Source organism: Chlamydotis macqueenii, chromosome 8 (assembly GCF_036417535.1).
Source record: "Chlamydotis macqueenii isolate bChlMac1 chromosome 8, bChlMac1.mat, whole genome shotgun sequence".
Taxonomy (NCBI): Eukaryota; Metazoa; Chordata; class Aves; order Otidiformes; family Otididae; genus Chlamydotis; species Chlamydotis macqueenii.
The window spans coordinates 11,332,822-11,355,216 of NC_141563.1; the positions used below are offsets into that span (position 1 = coordinate 11,332,822).

Genomic DNA, 22,395 nt, shown 5'->3' on the forward strand with positions numbered 1-22,395 from the left:
CATGAGTCTAAAAACTTTAACAAACACAGTATTACTTTAAAATACGAGAAATTATTCGCATAAGAAAAGAAAGGGTAATACTACCTGCACTATTCAAGCTATTCTCTACATTTCAGTATTTTTTCATTTACAGTTCTCTTAATTGCTACCTTTGTCCTGTGATTTAGCAGCCAAAAATGTTAATTTTCTCTTGAAAGCAGTGTAATTAATAGCTAGTTCATTTCCATTCACGCTAATGTATTTCCATGCATAGAGGCCATGTTTTATGTTAGGATAGCTGCGTGGATAGGACATGGGTTTGTTGTGGTAGCTGAAATGCAGAGGGACACTTCCGAACAAAATGCACATTCTTTTAGACTGACAGTGTGCTTTCACAAACCACTAACTAAACATTAGTCACGCAGTCAAAAGCAGAAGCTACAGGAAAAGCAGTGCACGTAACAGGGCCCTTCATTGGGATGCCTGGGGCAGTGGTAGGTGAGAAGCCTCTATGCTTTTGCCAGTGTACTGGTTTTTTTTTTAAGCTACTGGTAATTTAAGGACAGATGGATTAGTTTTAGTGGCAGCCGTGTAACTCTGTCAGAGGGCATGTGTCTTAATTTTTTTCTTTTTATAGCATCCTAAGACACTTTTGTAATTTTTCCATTGTCTGTTTTCATTTATTGTGGTGCTTTTCTTATCGTGTGGGTCAGTCAGTAGGTAGCATCCGTACACAGCTTAAGTGCTGTTTTTTAGTGCAAATGCTATGTTTAATTCCTGAAAAATGCTAATTATCATCATTCATTAGACTTCACACCATTTTCCTGAGGTAAATTTACTTCGTGATAGATAGTTCATTGCACGGTGTTTTATTTCTTTTTATTTGAGGCACAGAGGTTTGGTGGTATTTGTTGCTCCAAATTGAGCTTGTAAAGTGAATTCCATTTGTCACAGGAGCATCAATATAATATTGAGGGAAGCTGCTCCTGAAGAAAAATGTTCTTAAATATAAAATTCAGAGAAGTAACTATCTAATCCATCAGATCGCAGGTAGTAATGTTTAAAGGGATATTGTAGCGATTTACTCCACAAACTTGCTTAGTATTTATTAAATACGTTTATAACGTTAGTAGCTAATTTAAAAGTTTCAGACTTTAGAAGTATTTGATGTAATTGTTAAATAATAGCGTGAAAGGACTGCACAATAAACTTGGAAACGTGAATGCCCCTCTTTCTGTACTGATCCACCATAACACAGAAAAAAAAAAAAAATCTATATTTTGTCAGTTTTTTGTTCTCTATCACAGCATCCTAATTACCCAGCATTTATGTGACACTGGCTAATATTTGCCTCATTAGAAACAGTATTGGTAAAGAACTAGGTCTCTAAGTCCAGCCAAGGACCTAGCTGGGCCAGAGCCTGCTGGAGTCGTAGTAAAAGAAAAAGGCACCGTTAGCTCCCTTCCACATCCCTCACATACCTTGACCTTTTAGAAAGCTAGTGTCTCCTTCCACCCTCTTACCTGACTCCCCCACCCTCCACTCCAAATTATACCAGCCCCTTCCTTTTTCCCCTCCTTATAGAAGCTACTCTGTTGCTGCCATCAAATTCAGTTTCACCTCTAATGCAGAAAAGGCTTTTGTCGGCTTTTTCCAGTAACAGTGAGGTAAGTGCTCCACAAGAGCATCTGCATTTCAAAAATGTAGCTGTGTAACTCATATAACTTGATCTTTTTTTTTTGCAGTCACAGGAGTATGTGGGCCATAGAGTTGTAAAGTGATTTATGGCATTCTTTATGATCATGGAGTGGATGGGAGAAGGGAAGGAAACTGATCTGTGATAGCAAAACTGATAAATGAGACTATCAGATGGAGAAATAGTTCATTGGTTTAAGCTTTCTACCAGATACTGTAGTTTCCTTCAGAGCTAACACTTTGGGGTTTTTTACCGCTGGCCCAAGTATATTTAGTCTTGGTGGTGATGAAGACAAACTGCAACACAAAAAATTCTGAGCTGATACTGGGAGTCATGATGAGAGTGGTCACACGTTGGAAAAGGGGCCATGCAAGCTGTGAAAACTCCATCCTTGCAGACGTTCACAACTGCTGGATAGGACGCAGCGCAACCTGGCCTAAATTTGGCATTGGACCTGACTTTGAAGTTGGCTCTGCTTTGAGCAGGGTGTTGGACCAGGTGATATCCAGAGGTGATATCCAGTGTTTAAAAAGTCATAAGATTATTTTGAGAAAAAAATAATGGGTTTATATGCACATATACCTCTTAAATCTCATATTGTATGCCTGTACTCGGGTAAAAATTCCTGTGTAGTCTATGTAAGCTAGACCTCTTCATGGCAGTTTTTTAAATAGACAGCCGTGGTGGGTGGATTTTGGGAAGAGGCTTTATATTCCAAATAGCAAATAACACTTGATTTCTGCCTTAATTACAGCACTGATATGACTTCAGAGTGCAACTTCAAACACTAGTCTGATGTAAAAAAAAAACCAAAACAACTACACATACACAAAATTTTTAAGGCAACTACTGATTTTTCTTCCTCCTCTCCCTCTTTAAGCTGCACTACAAGCTGCAGGCTTTATAGAACAGAATTTTTCTGGAGCCATTATGAACAAAACCAAGGTGTGCATAGGATGTAGTGGACAAGTAAATATGAGAGGTAGTTAAGATAAAAATAAAGCAAACTGAAGAAACACCTTCGTTCTATAGGCTAAGGAGAAAGTGGATAAAAGTAAGTAATACTTAAAAAAAAAAAAAAGAAAGGAAAAGAGAAGTTGGGCAGAAGAAAAGAAGATAAGGAGCTGGTATGTATATCAACATTGTCATTCAGGTCTGCAACTACGTGAATAACTATTGTGTTCCACATCCTACACTCTCAGCTGCATCTCCCTGCTCTAATCAATGTCTTTTAAAAAGATTTTACAGAAATTATTGTTGTCCATTTAATCCAGCTGACCATCCAATATTTTAACAGAGTCCCGAAAGACTTCAAACTAGAAATGAGCAGTATGACTGAGACGCTTCTTTGTGCATTGCAGGAATTGCTTCTATTGCCTTACAAAAAAAAGATTTAGAAAACAAATACTCCTATTCCTTTCTGAATAGATGAAATGACTAATAGATTGTTTCCTTGCTTGGAGCTTCTAAATCTACGTTTGTATGGCCTTTTTCTGTCTGAGAAGCTTTATCTTGTTTCCTTACAGGGTCACACACATCACCACTGCTTTCACAGGCTTTCTTTTCATACACAAAGCTGGACTTCCTACCACATCTCCTGTTTTCAGCAGGATCTTATGGTGTGACTCTTCTGGTTTGGATGGCAACTTCTGTTGTTTCTAGCTGATGTGATTTATAAAGAAGGTGTGGAATTGCTCCTTCTATTCAGCTCGAAGGAGAGTGCTTAGTCCTTCTGCTGGCGATAACCAGCTGTGGAATTTATGCACCCTGTAAAATACTGCCTTGGTGAGAGCCATTAAATTCTTCCAACGTAACTGTTTTCTTTCTCACTTTTTTATTTATATGCAAATAAAAAAAATCCTGAAGCACAGTTTGTATAAAACTGTACCAGAGGTCCTTAATGTGTCTCTGATCTACAGATAGAAAACTTTTTCCATGTAGCTTTTTAATGTGCTGCCTCTGATCTAACATTCCAGTATTGCCACATTGTATAAAGTTCTGTCTGTAATGGCATAGTTTCATCAGGACTAGCTGGCTTCTGCTTTAATTTCCACTTGCCTCCAAATATATGTAAAATACAGTACAAGTTAGTGCAATCAGTCTGTTGCAGTTTTGCACTGCTGCTGCTTAGAAAATGCCACCAGGAGTTGGGAGTAGCTGAGGTGATAAAGCCACTGGCAGCTTGCAGCATGGCTTTTTTTTTTTTTTTGATAGTGAAGGAAGTCTGCTCATATTTCCACTAAGAATTCAGATCTCCTTACTTTTGAATCAGTTTGTCCCGTTTAATTATATTTCATGAAAGGGGAGCTTTTTACCTGCACTGAAAACCAACCAGCAGAGGTTGCCATTGATTTTTCTGTAACCCCTTACCTGCAGAGCAGTATCCGGATGTCTTGTGCAGGAACTGAAATATTTGGCTGATGTGTGTGCTTGTTGTCAGAGTTCGGTACTCTGAGCACAGAGCAATAGGCGCTGCGGTTTTTGTACACCAGCTGGATCTGACCTGTGAGCAAGGTGACTCGGTGGTTGCCGTAACGTTTGCAAGCTTTAGTAGTCACCAGTATTCAAATCTGTATGGAGCAGGATGCACTGAGTGTGGAGTTTGTCATCCACTTAATTGCAGGCTTTACCTTTGCTTATCTAACGTGCCCTCTTGTCTTCGGGACTTTCTAACGTCCATCTTAAGATGTTTTGGCCCTTTCTTCTCCCGTGGTCACCAGGAACTGGCCCCGGGAGGGGAGGGAGCCGTACTGGTTGCTGCCATGCCTGTGCACACCGTTGTTTGTTCTCCTCCTCCCACCCAGGAGGAGTGGGAAGAGGAGGAATAAAAATTGCTTCCTATTGTTCCGCCCGTGGTATGGGTAGCTATGGCTTAAAGCTGTACTCGGGGACTAAATTTAGTCATAAATCTGTTGTCACAGCCATTTACAGTTCTGAGGTATCGGAGTGACTTTAATATTTTTCTTAAATCCCCCGATGGAAGAGTTTGGAATTATCACACGCCGTTATTGCAAACCACTCTCTCACTGCTGCATTTTATGCTGCTTCACGTTTCTACAGACTTGTCGTTCAGCCTTGAATATTTGCTCCAGGCTATACTCGAAATACAAGATGTTAACCCAGGAGCAGCTTATTAAAATTTTGCCCATGGTTTGTCTTGGAACTAAAAAAAATTTAAGGCGCTGTAGTTTCTAATGACTTATTTTGTTAAAGCCTCCGATACCGTTCTTGACACGTCTTTGGCTGATCTGTAGCCCACAATACTGTTTTGTGGTTGGTGTTTTGGTATCTAAATTTGCTGTTTGTGTCTAAGGACGTATGGAGTGTCTATGTGAGATAACTTTGGGGGTTGTGCTTCTGTTCCTGGTTTTATTTTTAGGAAGCATGAAGTAAACAAAAGTTCTGAGTCCTTAATCAGGGAACAACAGCATCCATTTGTGTGAACAGAGAGATCAGTTAATTGAGTTAAAAAATCTGTGCTTTGAAAAATAATGTGTTACTCACAAGTATTTGTGTTAAAACCGATGTTTGCAATCGGTTGGAGCAATTAAAAACTGGTACAGTATTGAAACCGGTTGCAAGTGAGTTTTAAAATAAATCTGCCTGAAGTATGAAAATAATTAATTTTTAGGGGACTGTAATTTTGTCTTTTAAGCAAGGCAAGTAAATCTGTTTTGAACCGTAGCAAATATTTTACCGAGCTAAACGTTTACAGACAGTGTATAAAAGATGCATGTGAAATTAGTAATTGGAGAGTAACTTTTACTAAACATTTTTAGTTGGGCGATGATGGCGGCTTCTGAAATTCTCTCTGTCTGTATGTTTGTCTCGCCGTAAAAGACTAGTGGGGTGGAGCCGATGTGAAGGTTGGGGTTTGGGGTGTGTATCCTGGGGGCTCCTCCGCCTGCCCCGAGCACCCCACCCCGCCTGCTTTCGGCGGGGCCGGCGGGGGCCGTTGGGCTGGGCCGTTGGGGGCCGGCGGGGGCCGTTGGGGGCCGGGTTCCCGCGCCGCGCTGCGGGGGGCGCCGGCGGGCCGGGCCGGGCCGGCAGCCGTTACCTAGAGACAGCGGCGCGGCGCGGCCATTGGCTGGGGGCCGGGGCCACCGGTCACCTTTCCAGCGCCGGGCTCCTCCGCATCGGCTGGGGCGGGCGGGATGGGGGGAGAGGGAGGGGGAGGAGGAGGAGGAGGAGGCGGGGCGGACTCAGGTGCAAGCGATAATTTCAAGGGGGAAGGAGAGAAATAGCGACAGAAGCTCCAGCCGCGCACAGGCGCGGGGGCTCGCCTGCCGAGCGGTGCATCGTAGCGGCTGATCGGGATGCGCCTGGGTGAGAGACTGCTCTATTGCTTTAGCCAAGAATTAGAGAGTAGTCATTTCGTCCACGCTCTCTTGCTTATAGACTGAGGGAACGAATAGCCGGAAATATTCTGGGATGTTATAAAATCAGAAGGACTTTGTACGGCGTGGTGATGCACAGCAGGAAATTAACTCCAAAAAGAATGCTTTTTCTCAAACTGCTGCTACAGAATTGAGAAATTTTCTTTCCTAGTGTCTGAAATTCTTCCTGAAGACACAGCAAGGACTATCAGAAACATCAGAGAGATTCTGGTACTTTTAAAGAGACTTAAAGCAAATGCCAGCATAATATCTGAATGACCTTGGAGATCATTTTCTGTGGATTCATTAATTTTCACTGGCAGTCTTCTAGTCTCAGGAACTCTAGGATTAAAGATGGTTTTAACACTTTAGGGGCCTTTCAAAAAGCAAGATTGTATACAATTAATTACTTGCCTAATGATTCCTGAACTAATCAAGCATTTAGTTGAAACTGAACACAGAAGATGCTTTCTTTTAACGTTTGCTTTCTGCATAACCGCGAATAAAATGAACAAGGTAATGTCCTGCAATTTGAAGAACATTTTTTTAAAGCAACTATTTATTGTGCTGATCGTCTAATAAATATAGAAACCCTAAAACTACGTAGAAGATGAAGCAGAATAACAGAATAATGGAGTAGTAAACAATGGCAGCTTTTCTAGTCAAATCAGCATTTCATTAGCTTCACAGCAGAATGCAGATGGAAGTTTCTGTTCTCATTGTATGGGGGTTTGTGAATAATTCAGGTGTTGCTACAGAGGTGAGCAATATCATGGATATACCTACGAACTCCTGGGTACTAATCCACTGTAGAAGATATGGCAGAGTTTCCAAATATGATTATTTTAAATTAGCATTGATTTAAATTTAAATTCAAGAGGATTTATTTTGTCTGTGGGGGTCCTTGAGTTATGCTTCTGGCATTAATAATTGTAATGGACTATAATGTTTGAAGAAACTGTGAATATTGACATAAGTCTCCAAATTCTATTCTTAAATTATTTTCATTTTTAAGTGAATAGACACAGTCTTCCTCATTGTATGTGAGATGTATGTTTTCTTTCTTGGGAGTCAGAGGACAAATCTGCCTTGTCCCCTATCTGTCTCCCTCCAAATAAAATTCATTATTCATACCCAAACAGTGGTGAGTCTATTGGAATTAACCTTGACAAAAATGTTTTCCTTACCTTTCCAATGAATAGCATGGGTAAGACTGAGTACCGTCTGCTGAATGGAGCCAGAAAAGACAGCATTAGATGATGAACTTTTTCTTTTACTCTCTAGTCAGTCTGTAATTTAAATTGAGACATTAGAAGGATTATCTCCGGCAACTGCTGGTCTAGGAAACCTGAGCTGTACTGAGGTTCCTCCTTCCCTTCCTTCCCTTCACCCCATTATATTCCAAAGTAAATGACTTTCTCAGGAAAATAGGAAGTCAGTTTCACCCCCTTCCTTCCCTGGGAAATGAATGTGTCTCTTTTGTCAGTTTTTATTTCCATATTTCACAGTACCTACATGCTTTAGAAGTGCCTTGTGTTTGCTAAAGATTGGTCAAAAGCACTGGAGGAGCTGATCAGTGGCCTTTCTCTTTCTGGCTTTTTTTTTTTTTCTTTTCTTTTCTTTCTTTCTTTCTTTCTTTCTTTCCTTAAAGCTAAGGTGTGCCAGAGGTGATGCACTGATGCTGAGGAGGCATCAACAGCTATGGGACTGTAATCCTCTCAAATGTAAGCACTGGCAGTGTCTACAAAGAGAGATCGTGAGACGCTGAAGCAGAGTTTAGCTGCTGTTAAGCAGGTCATCTGCTCACTACGGCTCAGATTGCAGTGTTCCCTAATCACAAAACATGAACCAGTCCCGATGGATTGAATGGAGGACTCTGAATATGAGCAGTAGTGTTATGAACATATCTGAGCATCTCTCCTGCCCTCTTGGATTTGGTCACTACAATGCAGTTGACATCTGTATCCTTGAGACAGTCGTTATTGTCTTGCTAACATTTTTAATTATTGCGGGTAACTTAACTGTGATATTTGTTTTCCACTGTGCACCACTTCTGCATCATTATACCACCAGCTATTTTATTCAGACCATGGCCTATGCTGATTTTTTTGTTGGAGTTAGCTGCTTGGTTCCTACTTTGTCACTGCTCCACTACTCAACAGGCGTCCACGAGTCCTTGACTTGTCAAGTTTTTGGATACATCATCTCTGTGCTAAAAAGCGTATCTATGGCATGTCTTGCTTGCATCAGTGTGGATCGCTATCTCGCTATAACAAAGCCTCTCTCCTATAATCAACTGGTCACACCTTGTCGCTTGAGAATCTGCATCATTTTGATCTGGATATACTCTTGTCTGATCTTCTTGCCTTCCTTTTTTGGTTGGGGAAAACCTGGTTACCATGGAGATATTTTTGAATGGTGTGCTACCTCCTGGCTAACTAATGCCTATTTTACTGGCTTTATCGTGTGCTTACTATACGCTCCTGCTGCCTTTGTCATATGTTTCACCTATTTCCACATCTTTAAAATTTGCCGGCAGCACACCAAAGAGATAAATGATCGGAGAGCTCGATTTCCTAGCCACGAAGTGGATGCTGCTGGGGAGACCGGGCACAGCCCCGATCGCCGCTATGCCATGGTTTTGTTTCGGATAACCAGTGTGTTCTACGTGCTGTGGCTCCCCTATATCATATATTTTCTGCTGGAGAGCTCTAGGGTGTTGGAAAACCCAGCACTTTCCTTCTTAACGACATGGCTTGCTATAAGCAATAGTTTCTGCAACTGTGTGATATATAGCCTCTCCAACAGCGTTTTCAGGCTGGGACTGCGGAGACTGTCAGAGACAATATGTTCATCTTGTATGTGTTTAAAAGACAGGGACGTACGGGACCCTAAACCAAGAAAACGGGCTAATTCCTGCTCCATTTAAAGAAAACTGGTGCATGCAATCAAATGCAGACTTTTGATAGTATTTGCTGTATCTGGAAATTTGCCAGAAGAGAAATGTTTACTTGAATAGCTTGCTATGATGTTAAAGTGAGTTATTGCAGAAAGTGATTAAAAGTGATATAAAGTGATTGCAGAAACAGAAAAGGCTGCTGTAAGAGAGGTCACTGAATTTAAATATAGATAGCTCGTGCAGTTGTGGGGAGAGCAGTTCGACAGAGACGATGAAGAAAGTCAGGACTGAAAATCTTCCAAAGGGCATGAAATAACTACCACATCAGAGGAGGTTCCTCATAAAATAAATTAGTTACTACCTTGTATTTTCTCCCTTGTAGAAAAGTTATCTTACTATCTTTGTGTCAGAATATGCTGTAGCCTTCTGAATTTAACTATATTTAAAAGGAAGCAATCAACAACACACTAAGTGGCTATCCGTAACTTATATACCTGAGGACTATAGTAGATATTGCAGATTAATAATCAGCTCTATCTCTGCTCACATCTTGTATGACTTTCAGTTGTACAAACAATCCGCAATGCATAAAAACTACACTGGGCATGACACTTTTGGATAAAATGGCACATTTTGGTACAACTTTCACAGAAGCTCTCCCTCTCATTTCCCCTTTTTTTCCATACTGTGCATCCCTAGATTCCATCGTGTCCGAGTGGTTTAGTTTGAGGGCACCTATGAGGTAAATTGAGTTTCCAACCATTCTTTCTATAGAAAGCAATAGCCGTTCCTGGCTGGCTGGGTAACTGCAGCTGCCCGTGTACAATGACTTCTTCAGTTTTTCGTTCTCTTGATCCTGTTAAATTAGCACACATATTGATGTAGTGTCCTTTAGGGTCTACTAAAGCTTTTCCTTTATTGGCTACACAGATAATCCTAATGCAGATATGATAATCGCCCACAGCCGTGTGCATCACTGCTTAGAAAATTAAAACTAACCCTTTTCTTTGGGAAGTCTAAATAGCTTACTGTTGTAGCTGTCAATCCGTTGTGTGAACCTAGCTTGCACATACTGTATTTTTTTTAGAGAAAATGTAAATTGTGGTCTGTGCCTAATGTTTTCATAGCACATGGAATAGGTCAACGCTACAGCATTAAAAAAAAATACACTTACTTTAAGAGAAATACTTCTGTGCAGTTGTTGAATAGCTGTTTGTTAGAGAAGTGTTCTCAGACGAGGTGAACAAGACAGTTTAGTATTAAATACAGGCCAAGAGCTTCAGTATTTTCTTTTGTACTGAACTGATTTTCAAGTCCACTGATTAAATCTTTTTTTATTTTGCAAGGGTGCGCATTAGGTTCGTGTAATAAATTGCCAGGGGTTCAGATGCATGCCAATCAATAACATACTTAAATTATTATTTTGAACCAAATGTAATTTTCTTAGATGGTTATTGGCTTTTAAAAAAGGCCCGATTATTGATGATTGGTGCCTTTTAACACTGCACTATTATTCCTTCTTTCACCAAAATGCATATGTAAAGATCGTGCCTATTACTTTTTGTAATGGAAGCTAACCACGCTTGCACACTTGTGGTTTGACTCTAGATCTCCCTTAATTATGTATTCTTTGTTCTGTTGAGGTGGTTCTGAACCCCTGTACATTTTTTCAACCTGTAAGAAAGTTGAAACAATGGAATAAAGTAGTATTGTATATATCAAAACCAGCCTTGACTTTAGTTCCCTGATGTTATGCTCTGTTCTCCGTGAAAGCTCTTTTGCGTTAGGACTCAAGAGTGAACGATTTAAAATCCAAACCTCAAAGCTGCTTACTTGCCATTTTAAACGTTTATATACTGGTTTCTAGCATTGCACAATCTTTAAAGCAGATTGAAATATGACTTGAAACATTCCTCTAGCTAAGCTGAGCTGTTGCTGACAATTAGCCCTGATAAATATTACGGAAAAATGAGTGTTATTCTTCGCGCGTATCTTGTAAATGCTCTGTGTCTACAGGAATGTGTCTGCCTTCTTTTGAAAAATTGCTGTTTATTTCAGAAGGCTCTTTTTGGCTGGCTGCTGCTCTATCAGGTTGTGTAACCCTGTCTCTTTTTACAAACACGACTTCAATTCATTTAGTTTTGTCATTATTTTGTCATTGTTTCCTGCTTAGAAGTTCCTCAGCGTGCAAGACTTGGACAAGGAACAATGAAATACCTCATTCTTTGCAATTCACAGGGCTGGTTTCGTACCAATAAAGTAGTTTTATATCTATGCTCCGGAGCTGGAGCTTCTGGTTTTTGTTGGCATTCCTTGTAAAAAGTTTCTATGGGACCTCCTGAAATTCAAGAAAAGTTCTAGAAAATGCTTGAAGATGAACTAACCTTTGATTAAAGTCAAGCAACACAGCCTGGAGGCAGTAGCTGCACTGTTAGCGTACTACTGGAACTGAACTACAGATAAATAGAAATACACAAGCTAACTCATTTGTATCGGTAGTGCCTTAGTTGAGCCCTGCTTGTATCACCTCAGCAAACGGAGTTGATGTACATCAACTTGAAGCTTTATTGCCCGCAAACGGTAGGTCAGAAAAAGAGCTTCACTTCAGAGACTGCGGTACAGCAGTTACTCACCAGCCCACCTAAAGGGCAGAGTTAGCAATACTTTTCTTTCTACCGTCGTGTTGAGCTTATGGAGTTGTCAGATGGGACTGAAGATATCCTTTTTTGCCAAACAAATCAAGGGTTCCTAGGTTCTTTGCCTTTTTTTAATTTTTTTTTTTTTTAATTAATTTGTTTCTTAAACATTGCCTTAACGTTGTTTGTGCAAGAATGCTAATTTGCTTGTCTGGACCCTGAATTTTAGTTGCTATAAAGTCACACTTCAACATGTTCTCTGTAAATCAGAGTCTCTTGGAATATGTCAAGTTAAACATCCTCAGCAGAGCTAAATACTGCATTTCTTCTTGCTGTTTGCAAGATGACAGGATTTGACCTGGTGGTCAGTCACGTGAATTTTTAAATTTAATAAGTGTGTTTCATTTTTTGAAAGTGTTTTCTAAACTCATGATTTAAAATATTATTTGAGGGAGGTTTGTTATTGTCATACTACTGCTGTCTGAGGATTCCAGCTGGTGCTAAATTCCCTTCCAGAATTATAAGACTGGACGTTTTGATGGATAAAAAAAGTCCAACAGAAATTCTAGTCACCCAGTCTGTCACTTTTGATTTTCGTTCTGTCATTATGTAAAGTCTCATGTGCTTGTATGAAAATCTGATTGAAGAATGAGACTTTTAAAGCTGCATCTGGAGTACATTTCCCACTTTAATGTGCTTAAAGATCTGTATGATTTATGAAATACCTAGTAAATAGGTGACCAGACACTGACCAAAGAAATCTATATGAAAAAAATAATGATTAAAAATATAGATAATAATAAAGTCTTACCATATATAGGTACATTGAGGGACTTGCTAAAACTTCAAGTTCCTTTGGGGAGCAAAAAAAAAAGTAGCCATGAAATGTACATAAAATATTAAATAAGGATAAAGTGAAGAGATATGCCTCATAGGTAAGCAAAACAAATATATATATATATAAAAAAAAAAACTCCTTTGTGCAGGTAGATTATGCTGTGCCATTACATTTCTCTTGAATAGTTCTGCTTGCAGTGTAACAGAGGCTATGTCAAGGTCGATTGCATTACCATTTTTGGAACCTCATGTCTTCAGCCTAAGGAAAACTCAAAAAAAAATTGTGTAATGGCAGCAGAAAAGAAATTTTTTTCTTCACCAAATTCTGTGTGCTTCCTGATTTTCTGGAATGGCTAAATGAATTTTTCCTTAAAATACTATTCTTGAAAGGAAAGAAAACTGTAGTAATGCAAAGCACAGTGCTATCTTTTAAAATTTTACTTATTGTCTTACAGTAAGGTTTTTTTTCCCCTTTTTTTCTGTTTAAGAATCAATTTTGTAATTGTTCTTGGTAAAGCATGAGATACCGCACCTGGTGTATTTTTGTGCAGGATCTTTGTGCTTCCTCTGCTGAAAAGTTTGGAGTGTTTTGCTTTATTGAGCCACCTTTCATAGATACAGTTTATGAAGACCTTTTAAAAACAGCATTTACATTCTTTTCATGGGTATTTTTAATTCGTTAATTTGACAACTGAGTATCTGTAAGCACACTTAGTTTTTGTGCTCAGCAAAACTATTAACGTCTTTTTTTGGTAAAATAACTTACTAGTCAATATTAGGTATTGGCTATTGAGAAAAGTACATCAATGTAGTGATTAGATGTTTCATTAGCTATTTCATCTTGCGTATGACAGAGTTTGAGTTGTTGCAACAGGATATTGAGTTGATGGGAAATGATCACATTTTATACGTTCTCAACAGGAAACTCTCATCTTTTTGTAGTACAGTTGTAGCCAAGCAGATAAATATATGGATTTTTTTTTTTTTAAATGCTGCTGTCTGAATGCTGAGGATCGGTATCTCTAGATCCAAGCCACTGGTGGTGGTGGGAATATCCCTTTAACAGCTCTCCGTCCAGCTCAGCTGCAGCGTGCCTGGCAACACCATGGTCCTGGAGCTGACTTTGCCAGGGAGCAGTGCCAGAGGTTCAGGAGGCCAGCAGTGCTGGGGAGGAGGAATGTCAGTGAAGGTGGCAGTGGCCTTCTTGGCCATCCTCCAGGGTCAACTGATCTGCAGATCTTTCAATTTTATTGTCACTGTCACCAAAAGAATAAGTTAAGCCTTTGGCTTCATCCCCCTGCCCCATTACCCTTCTCTCTCTTTAGGCTGTTTTATGGATGGAGCGGTACGTTGTTCTACTAAAGAACTGAATTAGATTATTTTGTTGGGGTTTTTAAAATTAAAATATTTTGTGTATGTCATTTGAATGGCAAAACCAAACATGACTTTGTTAACTAGATGCTGATTAATTTTTAGGCCTTTCCAGAAAATGGAACCATCACTGAGGTACTGTTTTCCTGGCACTTGCAGTATTGCCTGGAACATTGCTTAAAGATAGTATTTTCCAAAGTTTACATTATTTTTGCTAAATGAAATATGAAGTTCAAGTAAAATCTATGGATTTTTTTCTATTTAACATAGACATGTTTAATTTTTGTAAGTGTATACTAGATTTATACATAGATCTCTGCAGTCATAAAGCATTTTTAATTGTTAATGAAAGATTATGTCATTAGATTAGTGGGGTGAAAGCAATCTAGAAGGATATTTAAGGATAGCTTCCTACTCAGATTTTTCTAGTCAGTCTTAAATAAAATAATTTTCTCCATTTGATATTGGGAAAATCCTTCCAGAAAATACGACCTGAGCTCCTTGAGCTTTAAGTGCTAAAGGAACAGTATGTGAATGGAGAAGAAGCTGTTAATGGCTCTGTGCCCCAGTGCAGCCTTGAGAAAATACTAAAAATCTTGCTTTTACATCCATAATTTCTTTGGATTTTTCCTTTGTCCGAGTACTGTGAAAAGTAGGATGAATATGAGGAACCTTAGTGCTTTCAGCTGTGCTGAAGGGAGGCTAGGAAAAGCAATTTCAGGCAGTAAAAATGCCTGGAGATCTTTGGGATTTTATCACGCTCTTATGCCGACTGCTGCCAAACTTAACTCTCTTGAGAAGAGTGTGACAGCAATGCCGAAGGCTTTTCGTTTCGATCACCGTGTGACTCTGTTTGAACAAAGGGAAGGTGATTCAGATCAACGTGAAACTTTTGTAAGTGCAATGATTACTGGGGAAAAGGGTTTCTTTCACTTTTTGTATTCAGTGCTCATCCCTACGTCAAATCTAAATTTTACAACGAGCAGTATTAGTAGAAGTGACGAAATATGAGGTTTTTGAGAAGGAGAAGCTTGGAGATGTCAGCGTTAATCATATGACAGCATTTCTGTGTCTTGACAGCATTGCTTTTTGTTTCGTTTTCTTTAAATGAAACACGTAATGCCTGTTGTCTTATTTTTTTTTCTTCTTCTGTAAGTTACTTGAATAAGCACAAATTCTTTTAATCACAGAAGAAATCAATTTTAAGGGACATTTAAATGAAGAATAGGATAGTGGCTTGGGGATGTATAATAGAGTGTCCCCGGGAGAGAACAAAGTGTGTTACTCATGGAACGCATACTGCTTTGAATTTCCTGTACTTTAGGCAGGAAAGTCTTCAAATACCTGTACCAGGTGAGGGTTTCTAGTCCTTTTATGAACCCTCCAGTATTATTTGGGCATATGCGTGTATTATTTAAAAGTTAGGCTTGTATGACATCTAAATTTAGAATTGTAAATGGGCAAATGATATTTTCCATGATCAGGCAAATTTGTGCTGACCTAGGAAAGACACTTGCTGTACCCACGGGTGTTTGGTGTTCATTAGTGATTATAGCATACAGGTTCCCAGTAGCTGTTTTACTGCGGGGAAGCAAATACAGGATCTGTGTGTTGAGGCAGAAGAGCTGACTGTTACTCAGATGGACTGCTCCTCATCTGTTGCATGAAATGGCCTCGGGTGAAGTTGTGGCCGTGGTGGGCCAAACACAGAGAGCAGGTGACCTTTATCTACTTGTTTTGGTAGTTTACCTTAATGCCACTCTGTTGCTCTGTGTTCCCATCTGTGCTAAACGAGGACTGTCAAATACAAAGCACTGTGGAATACGCGTACCCCCGTTTCCTGCTGAGACGCACGTAGCTCTCCCTCAGTACGGCGTGCCATTTAAACCCCTGATTCACGCTCACTGCCTAAACCCGTGGTGGTTTGAATTGTTACCGTTCCGGCAGCAGAATGAAATGTGCCTGCGCCTCGCCTCGCCTCGCCTCGCCTCCTCTTCCCTTACTTGTTTGAGGTCAGCCTGGCAGCTTAGCGCAAACCCATTTTTGGCAGGACACTGCCAAACGCTGCAGTGGCAAACACTGGCCTGGCTGAAGCATGTGCTTATTCTTTTACTACCTGGAGTTAATCTTTCACAGAAGGGATGGGATAGACAACTGAAGGCAGTAATGCCTTAAACTGACTCAACGGGGTTTTTGCAGAGCTTTATTTATTTGGGTTTTTAATAGTAAGGAAATTTATTGTAATTAAAGAGAGAGAGATATACATACTATGAGCAATGAACTGTTATTAGGTCAAGAACAGATTAATCTGGTTTTCATCTCTGCCCTCAGTAGGTGAACAGGATCTTCACAAGAGAATTTTATTATAATCAGGTAGATCTTGGACGCTACTATTTTTATAATGAGTTTTAATGCAGCTATACATACATAAGGGTTTTAAACAGTCACATGATGGCAAAGTTTCAGTGGCAGCTTTTTCCTCATTTCAAGGGCTTCGGGGACCACTTTGTGGTTGGAGTTGGGTGAGTGCTATGTGTGTGCTAAAATTACCAAAGCCAAAGCAGCAAACACAGACTATAAATGAAACACCTTTATCCAAAACTACTTTTCTCTGTTGTATTGGCTACTTAATATTGTCCATGTCTCTTGTTGACTTTTGCAGATGACAAAGAAAAGCAAGAAATCTAATAAATATAAGCATAACAACTGCATACTGTCATAATTAAATTATTTTTAAGATTTTTGATTTTTCAACTCCAGGCTTTTGGAGACCATGTTTTCTGTGTTCTCTTACCTTGGGAACTAACAGACAATTAATTATTTTCCTTTGCTGGCTGTGCTTTACTTGATCTCTGGCTTTTGATTTTTTAAAAGTTCAGTTTTCAATTTTAATTTGAATTTTAAATTTAATTTTGCTGTTACTTAGATGTGTTCTTCACTTGACTCGTGTAAAAACCTTTATGAGACTATTAGAAAGATCATGTCCATGAAGGTAACTATAGCTACACTTAAATCTGTTCAGGCTGCATTTCACTGTGTCCAAAAGAAGCTGTTGCTGTACCTTGTTTACTAGATTTCAGGTGTCTTGGCAGCAGGCCTCATGGACAGATGGTAAGTTCTCCAGCCTCTTCTGTTGCACTGAAATATTGTTTGCCACTGATTTTATTTGTAAACGTTGCTAACTAAATAAACCGATTTGGTGGTGAATTGGTATTTTGAATGGGATTTATGGAGGTACTCTGTCTCTCTGTTGTATTTCCTATGATTCTGATGGCAGTATATGAGGCTTACAGCTCAAGTGCAGCTGGAATTTTTTTTTTTTGTGTTATCTCTTTCTTCTGGTTTATCCTGGATTGAGAAGCTTTTTGGAGGAAAAATATGTCTGTAATGGTTGGTTGTTGATACAATTGTGCTTTGATGATCATCTTATGAATTTCACTGCATTGGTAATGCCTGTATTTAAAAATAAAAATCATAGCAAAGTGCTCTTGTAATAATGGTATTTTGTTTAAAAATAAATTTATAGCAAGAGAAAAATTTTTTACATTGAAAAAAGATTTCAAGTGTGATGTAGGTGAGGAATACCTGTTGATAATTTATTTTGGGAAAGATTTGGATTTCAAGTGGCAGATTAAATTCAAGAGATAAATATAAATATTGATTCTGAAGTAAAGCAGCCCTTAGTTTTCATACAATATCAAAATTAATTGTATCCATTTCCTGTTAGGAAGAGGATTTTGGGTTACTCTAAGTCGCCTTTTGGAACTGGTAATTTAATGAGCCATGGCTTACCAAAAGGTATTGAGATATTAGTAATTATGAAAATAATAAAGAAAACTATTAGAAAGCATTGCTACCATTTTTTGTTGAAAAAATTAAAATCAAGGTAGCAGTATGAAAACAAAGCCTATGTAGTGAATTGCCGAATACATTGACAGAAGACACCGTGGATGTCAAAAGCTGACATGGGTTAAAAAGTCAGGGAAATTCAAAGAGGAGTAGTGTATTAAAAGCTGTCGTGATGCTTTTGGCTTGGCAGTCCCTATGCCGCAGATACCAGAGGCTGGGAGACTGTGGTGGGGGAATTGCCCCAGGCTGTTTGTCCAATTCTTACGCGTGTCCTTGGACATCTGTTGCTGGTTGCTGTTGCAGACGGTATTGATGCCAGAGGAGCCAAGGGCCGACCTAACGCGTCTGCGCTTACCTTCCTGCTCTGTTGCATTGTTACATCTTTATTACTTTTCATATACTAACTCTGGATATTTCTTTTCATGTTTGGTTTGTCAGGGAAAGAATGCACAATTTACTTCAGCCGTTTTTCCGGAATAAAATTGTGAGTGAAAAATGAACATCTGTGGCTGTGCATCTTTGTGTGTGTGTGTGGAAGGTGGCTGTGAGAGTAGAAGTGTCAGTATGATCAACTGTCCCCGTCTTTTCTCGCTACTGAAGCAAAATACTTCTTGAAAGAGCATCAGCAAAGCAGTCCTGAAGGGGACTGTGTTGCTAGTTCTGATATCAAGTATTAAGGGATAAACTTTAACTTTTTCAAATAAGTGTAGTAGTTAGGAGCCAAGCTATTAGTGTAGGCAGTCTTAACTCCTATCTAAATATTATGATCTTTTACAATGAAAAGGGATGCTGCAAAAGCAGGGCTGCCTACGCTGTCGGGCACCCCTCCCAAGCTGCAGCTGGTTCAGCAGAGGTCCAGCAGGTCCTCTCTCATGCCTTGAAAATGGGCAGCGTCATACTGGTAGGAAGAACGATACGGAGGGCACTAACAGTGCGAAGGCTGCAATATGGTATTCAAGGAGGGATTAAATCCTTGAGAAAATTTCCCTGGCAGCCTGTTGTGGCATACAATTAGCAGTTCCTAAAAACTGATATTTTCTTAAGTATTTCTGCAGTCACCAAAGTTAGCAGTGAAGCTAACAACAAAGTCCCCTAGTGAATAAGGTGAGTATCTTAATTAGCCATGATGAGGATCAAGTGTGGCCATGTTGTTCCATCCTAATCAGCAGCACGTTCTCTGTTTTCTGAAATAATGTGCTATCTATTGATAAGTAAAACCGGAATTCAAACTAGATCTCCATATAACTGGGGCTGAGGTATTTATAGAGTTGGGAACAGCGTGTAGTTTGCTCTGCCTGTCAGAGTATCTCCACAACTATGTATTCTTTGTAGATTTTTTTTTTTTTAATAGAGGAAAGCTGTTCCATCCTCCTCTTTTCATTTTCCACTTAGATCAGTTAACACTGGTTTGCTCCTAATAACGTTTTCTCATTTTCTTTTAAAAGCAGTATTAATAGTTATGTTCTATGAATAAGATGTGATTTTTAAGGTGCATTCTGGGCCTTTCTTTGCGAGGTGGTTGTGCCTTGTCTGTAAGAGGCTAAATCAACAAGACCAAATGCCGAGTCCTGCACTTCGGCCACAACAACCCCAGGCAGCGCTGTAGGCTTGGGGCGGAGTGGCTGGAGGACTGTGTGGAGGAAACGGACCTGGGGGTACTGACTGATGCTCGGCTGAGCATGAGCCGACAGTGTGCCCGGGTGGCCAAGAAGGCCAACGGCATCCTGGCCTGCATCAAAAACTGTTACTAGCAGGAACAGGGAGGTAATTGTCCCCCTGTACTCGGCACTGGTGAGGCCGCACCTCAAGTACTGTGTTCAGTTTTGGGCCCCTCACTGCAAGAAAGACATTGAGGCCCTGGAACGCGTTCAGAGGAGGGCTACGAAGCTGGTGAGGGGTCTGGAGCACAGGCCTTATGAGGAGCGGCTGAGGGAGCTGGGATTGTTCAGTCTGGAGAAGAGGAGGCTCAGGGGAGACCTTATAGCTCTCTATAACTTCCTGAAGGGAGGTTGTACTGAGCTAGGGGTCGGCCTTTTCTCTCGTGTAGACAGTGATAGAACTAGAGGCAATGGTTTCAAGCTGTGCCAGGGGAGATTCAGGCTGGACATTAGGAAATATTACTTCTCAGAACGGGTAGTCAGGCACTGGAATGCACTGCCCAGGAAGGTGGTGGAGTCACTGACCATGGGGGTGTTCAAGAAACGTTTGGATGTTGTGTTGGAGGGATATGATTTAGCTGAGAAGTATTGGTGATGGTTGGACTGGATGATCTTTTAGGTCTTTTCCAATCTTGATAATTCTGTGATTCTGTGAAATCATGAAGTGGGTTCGCTGTGCTCAAATTTGTTTTCCTGTGTTGCAGTTCCATGCACTACTGCATCTTCAGGCTCACTTGAGTCCTTTTCCTCTTGTTTATGAATTCAAGATGTGGAAAAGATTGAAAAACGTCAGCGAAATTGTAGCTTAGGATATTAGTGTTGGAATTACTTTTATTACTTAAGTAGGTCTTGTTCGTTTTCTTGTTGATGAGTTTAAGTGAACTTGCAGAAACCAGCAAGACTGTGGATATTTTAATTTTTCTTCCTTATAAAGTAATTATTGTTTGAAAAACAGTGTGCGTGTGCAGAAAAATTTGAAATTTCGGAAGGATCTTTATACTGTGAGTTTTGGGTTTTCCCCCTATTCTTGGAAACATTATTCTTGTTACCGGTAATTTACCAGTAACCAATAATGAAAAAGGAAGGTAACATATACTGCAAACATGCCTGCTAACAATAGTATAACAAATAACATTCGTATATGCAGACAAATTTTAGTTTAGAAGTCAGCTTTTTTTGCAGCTTTTAAGTGTGGAAGCTTGTTAGTGTTATTAATTACAGATATTTTGGTCCTGCTCTTAATGCCTTCTGCAAGCAGTATTCCCATTGACTTCAGGGGAACCTTGGAATTTTAGGGAGGTTTGGCTCAGTTTTCTGTATTCAGTCTAGCAGTGATACGGAAAGCCCTAAGCTTCTGATATTTCAGCAGGTACACAACATGACTCATGGGTATCTCCGTTGCAGTAGAAGGGAATGCAGCAGAAGCGTTAGTAATGAGGACGGAAGTCTCCCATGAAACAATTGTGCATCTGTGTGTGTGTGCTGAACTGAAGACAGTATGTTAACATATGTTCAAAAAATCACGTTTCTCATCTCTGTTAAATACTGCTAAAAAGCATAGACCATGAAAGAGAAAAGGGAGAGAACGATTAGCTTTGGTTTGCTACATTGCACTTCATATTTTCAGTCTATTTCCTGAATAAGCAAATTGACTGGCAGGATTTAAAAACAGTATCCCTATTCCATGTATGATGGAATGGGGTGATTATGGCGTGACAGCATTGGTGGACAAGGGACAAGCAACGGATATCATCTACCTGGACTTGTGCAAAGCTTTTGACGCTGTCCCGCACGACATCCTTCTCTCTAAACTAGAGAGACATGGATTTGATGGATGGACCACTCGGTAGATAAGGAGTTGGCTGGATGGCTGCACTCAGAGAGTGGTGGTTAACGGCTCGATGTCCAAGTGGAGACTGATCACGAGTGGTGTCCCTCAGGGGTCCGTGTTGGGCCCGGCCCTGTTCAACATCTCTGTCGGCGACATGGACAGTGGGATAGAGTGCACCCTCAGCAAGTTCGCTGATGACACGAAGCTGTGTGGTTGCTGTCAACATGCTGGAGGGGAGGGATGCCATCCAGAGGGACCTTGACAGGCTGGAGAGGTGGGCCCGTGCCAACCTCATGAAGTTCAACCAGGCCAAGTGCAAGGTCCTGCACCTGGGTCATGCAATCCCAGGCACAAATACAGGCTGGGCAGGGAATGGATCGAGAGCAGCCCTGAGGAGAAGGACTTGGGAGTGCTGGTGGATGAGAAGCTCAACGTGATCCGGCAATGCGCCCTTGCGGCCCAGAAGGCCGACCGCATCCTGGGCTGCATCAAGAGAAGCGTGGCCAGCAGGTCGAGGGAGGTGATTCTGCCCCTCTACTCTGCCCTGCTGAGACCCCACCTGGAGTACTGTGTCCAGTTCTGGAGCCCCCAAAACAAGAAGGACATGGACCAGTTGGAGAAGGTCCAGAGGAGGGCCACGAAGATGATCAGAGGGCTGGAGCACCTCTCTTATGAGGACAGGCTGAGAGAGTTGGGGCTGTTCAGCCTGGAGAAGAGGAGGCTCCGGGGAGACCTGATAGCGATCTTCCAGTACCTCAAGGGGGCCTACAGGAAAGATAGGGAGAGGCTGTTCAGTAGGGCCTGTTGTGATAGGACAAGGAGTAATGGTTTTAAAGGGAGGGAGGTAGATTTAGATTGGATATTAGGAAAAAATTTTCTACAATGTGAGTTGTAGACCACTGTCCCAGGTTGCCCAGAGAGGTGGTGGAGGCCCGATCCCTGGAAACGTTCAAGGCCAGGCTGGATGAGACTCTGAGCAACCTGATCTGGTTGGGGATGTCCCTCCTCCTTGCAGGGGGGCTGGACTAGATGACCTTTGAAGGTCCCTTCCAACACAAACCATTCTATGATTCTATGTATGTAAACAAGCTAATTGTAAGAATATTATGCTATGTTATTTCACATTATTTAAACAACATTACATACAGGTTGTTAATGGTAAACACAGATAAACACATGACAGTTTAAGAAGTATAACTCTAGAATATTATTTGAGAACTTCTGTATCTGAAATCCAAAGAGTTTGGCTAAATTCTGTTACAG

At 40.5% G+C, this 22,395-nt stretch overlaps 2 protein-coding genes across 27 annotated transcripts in view; both read left to right on the forward strand.

The window, feature by feature from the left end:
* Positions 1-22,395, forward strand: part of RABGAP1L (RAB GTPase activating protein 1 like) — a 261,321-nt gene that overhangs the window by 92,061 nt on the left and 146,865 nt on the right. The gene's annotated exons all lie outside the window — the stretch shown is intronic.
* Positions 7,881-8,980, forward strand: GPR52 (G protein-coupled receptor 52). The gene has a single exon (XM_010127067.2). The coding sequence runs from the start codon at positions 7,895-7,897 to the stop codon at positions 8,978-8,980; it is 1,086 nt and encodes a 361-aa protein (XP_010125369.1). The 5' UTR covers positions 7,881-7,894.

Excerpts from the sequence above, each read along its gene's own strand:
- GPR52 (XM_010127067.2), top strand. The coding sequence starts at position 7,895 with ATGAACCAGTCCCGATGGATTGAATGGAGGACTCTGAATATGAGCAGT.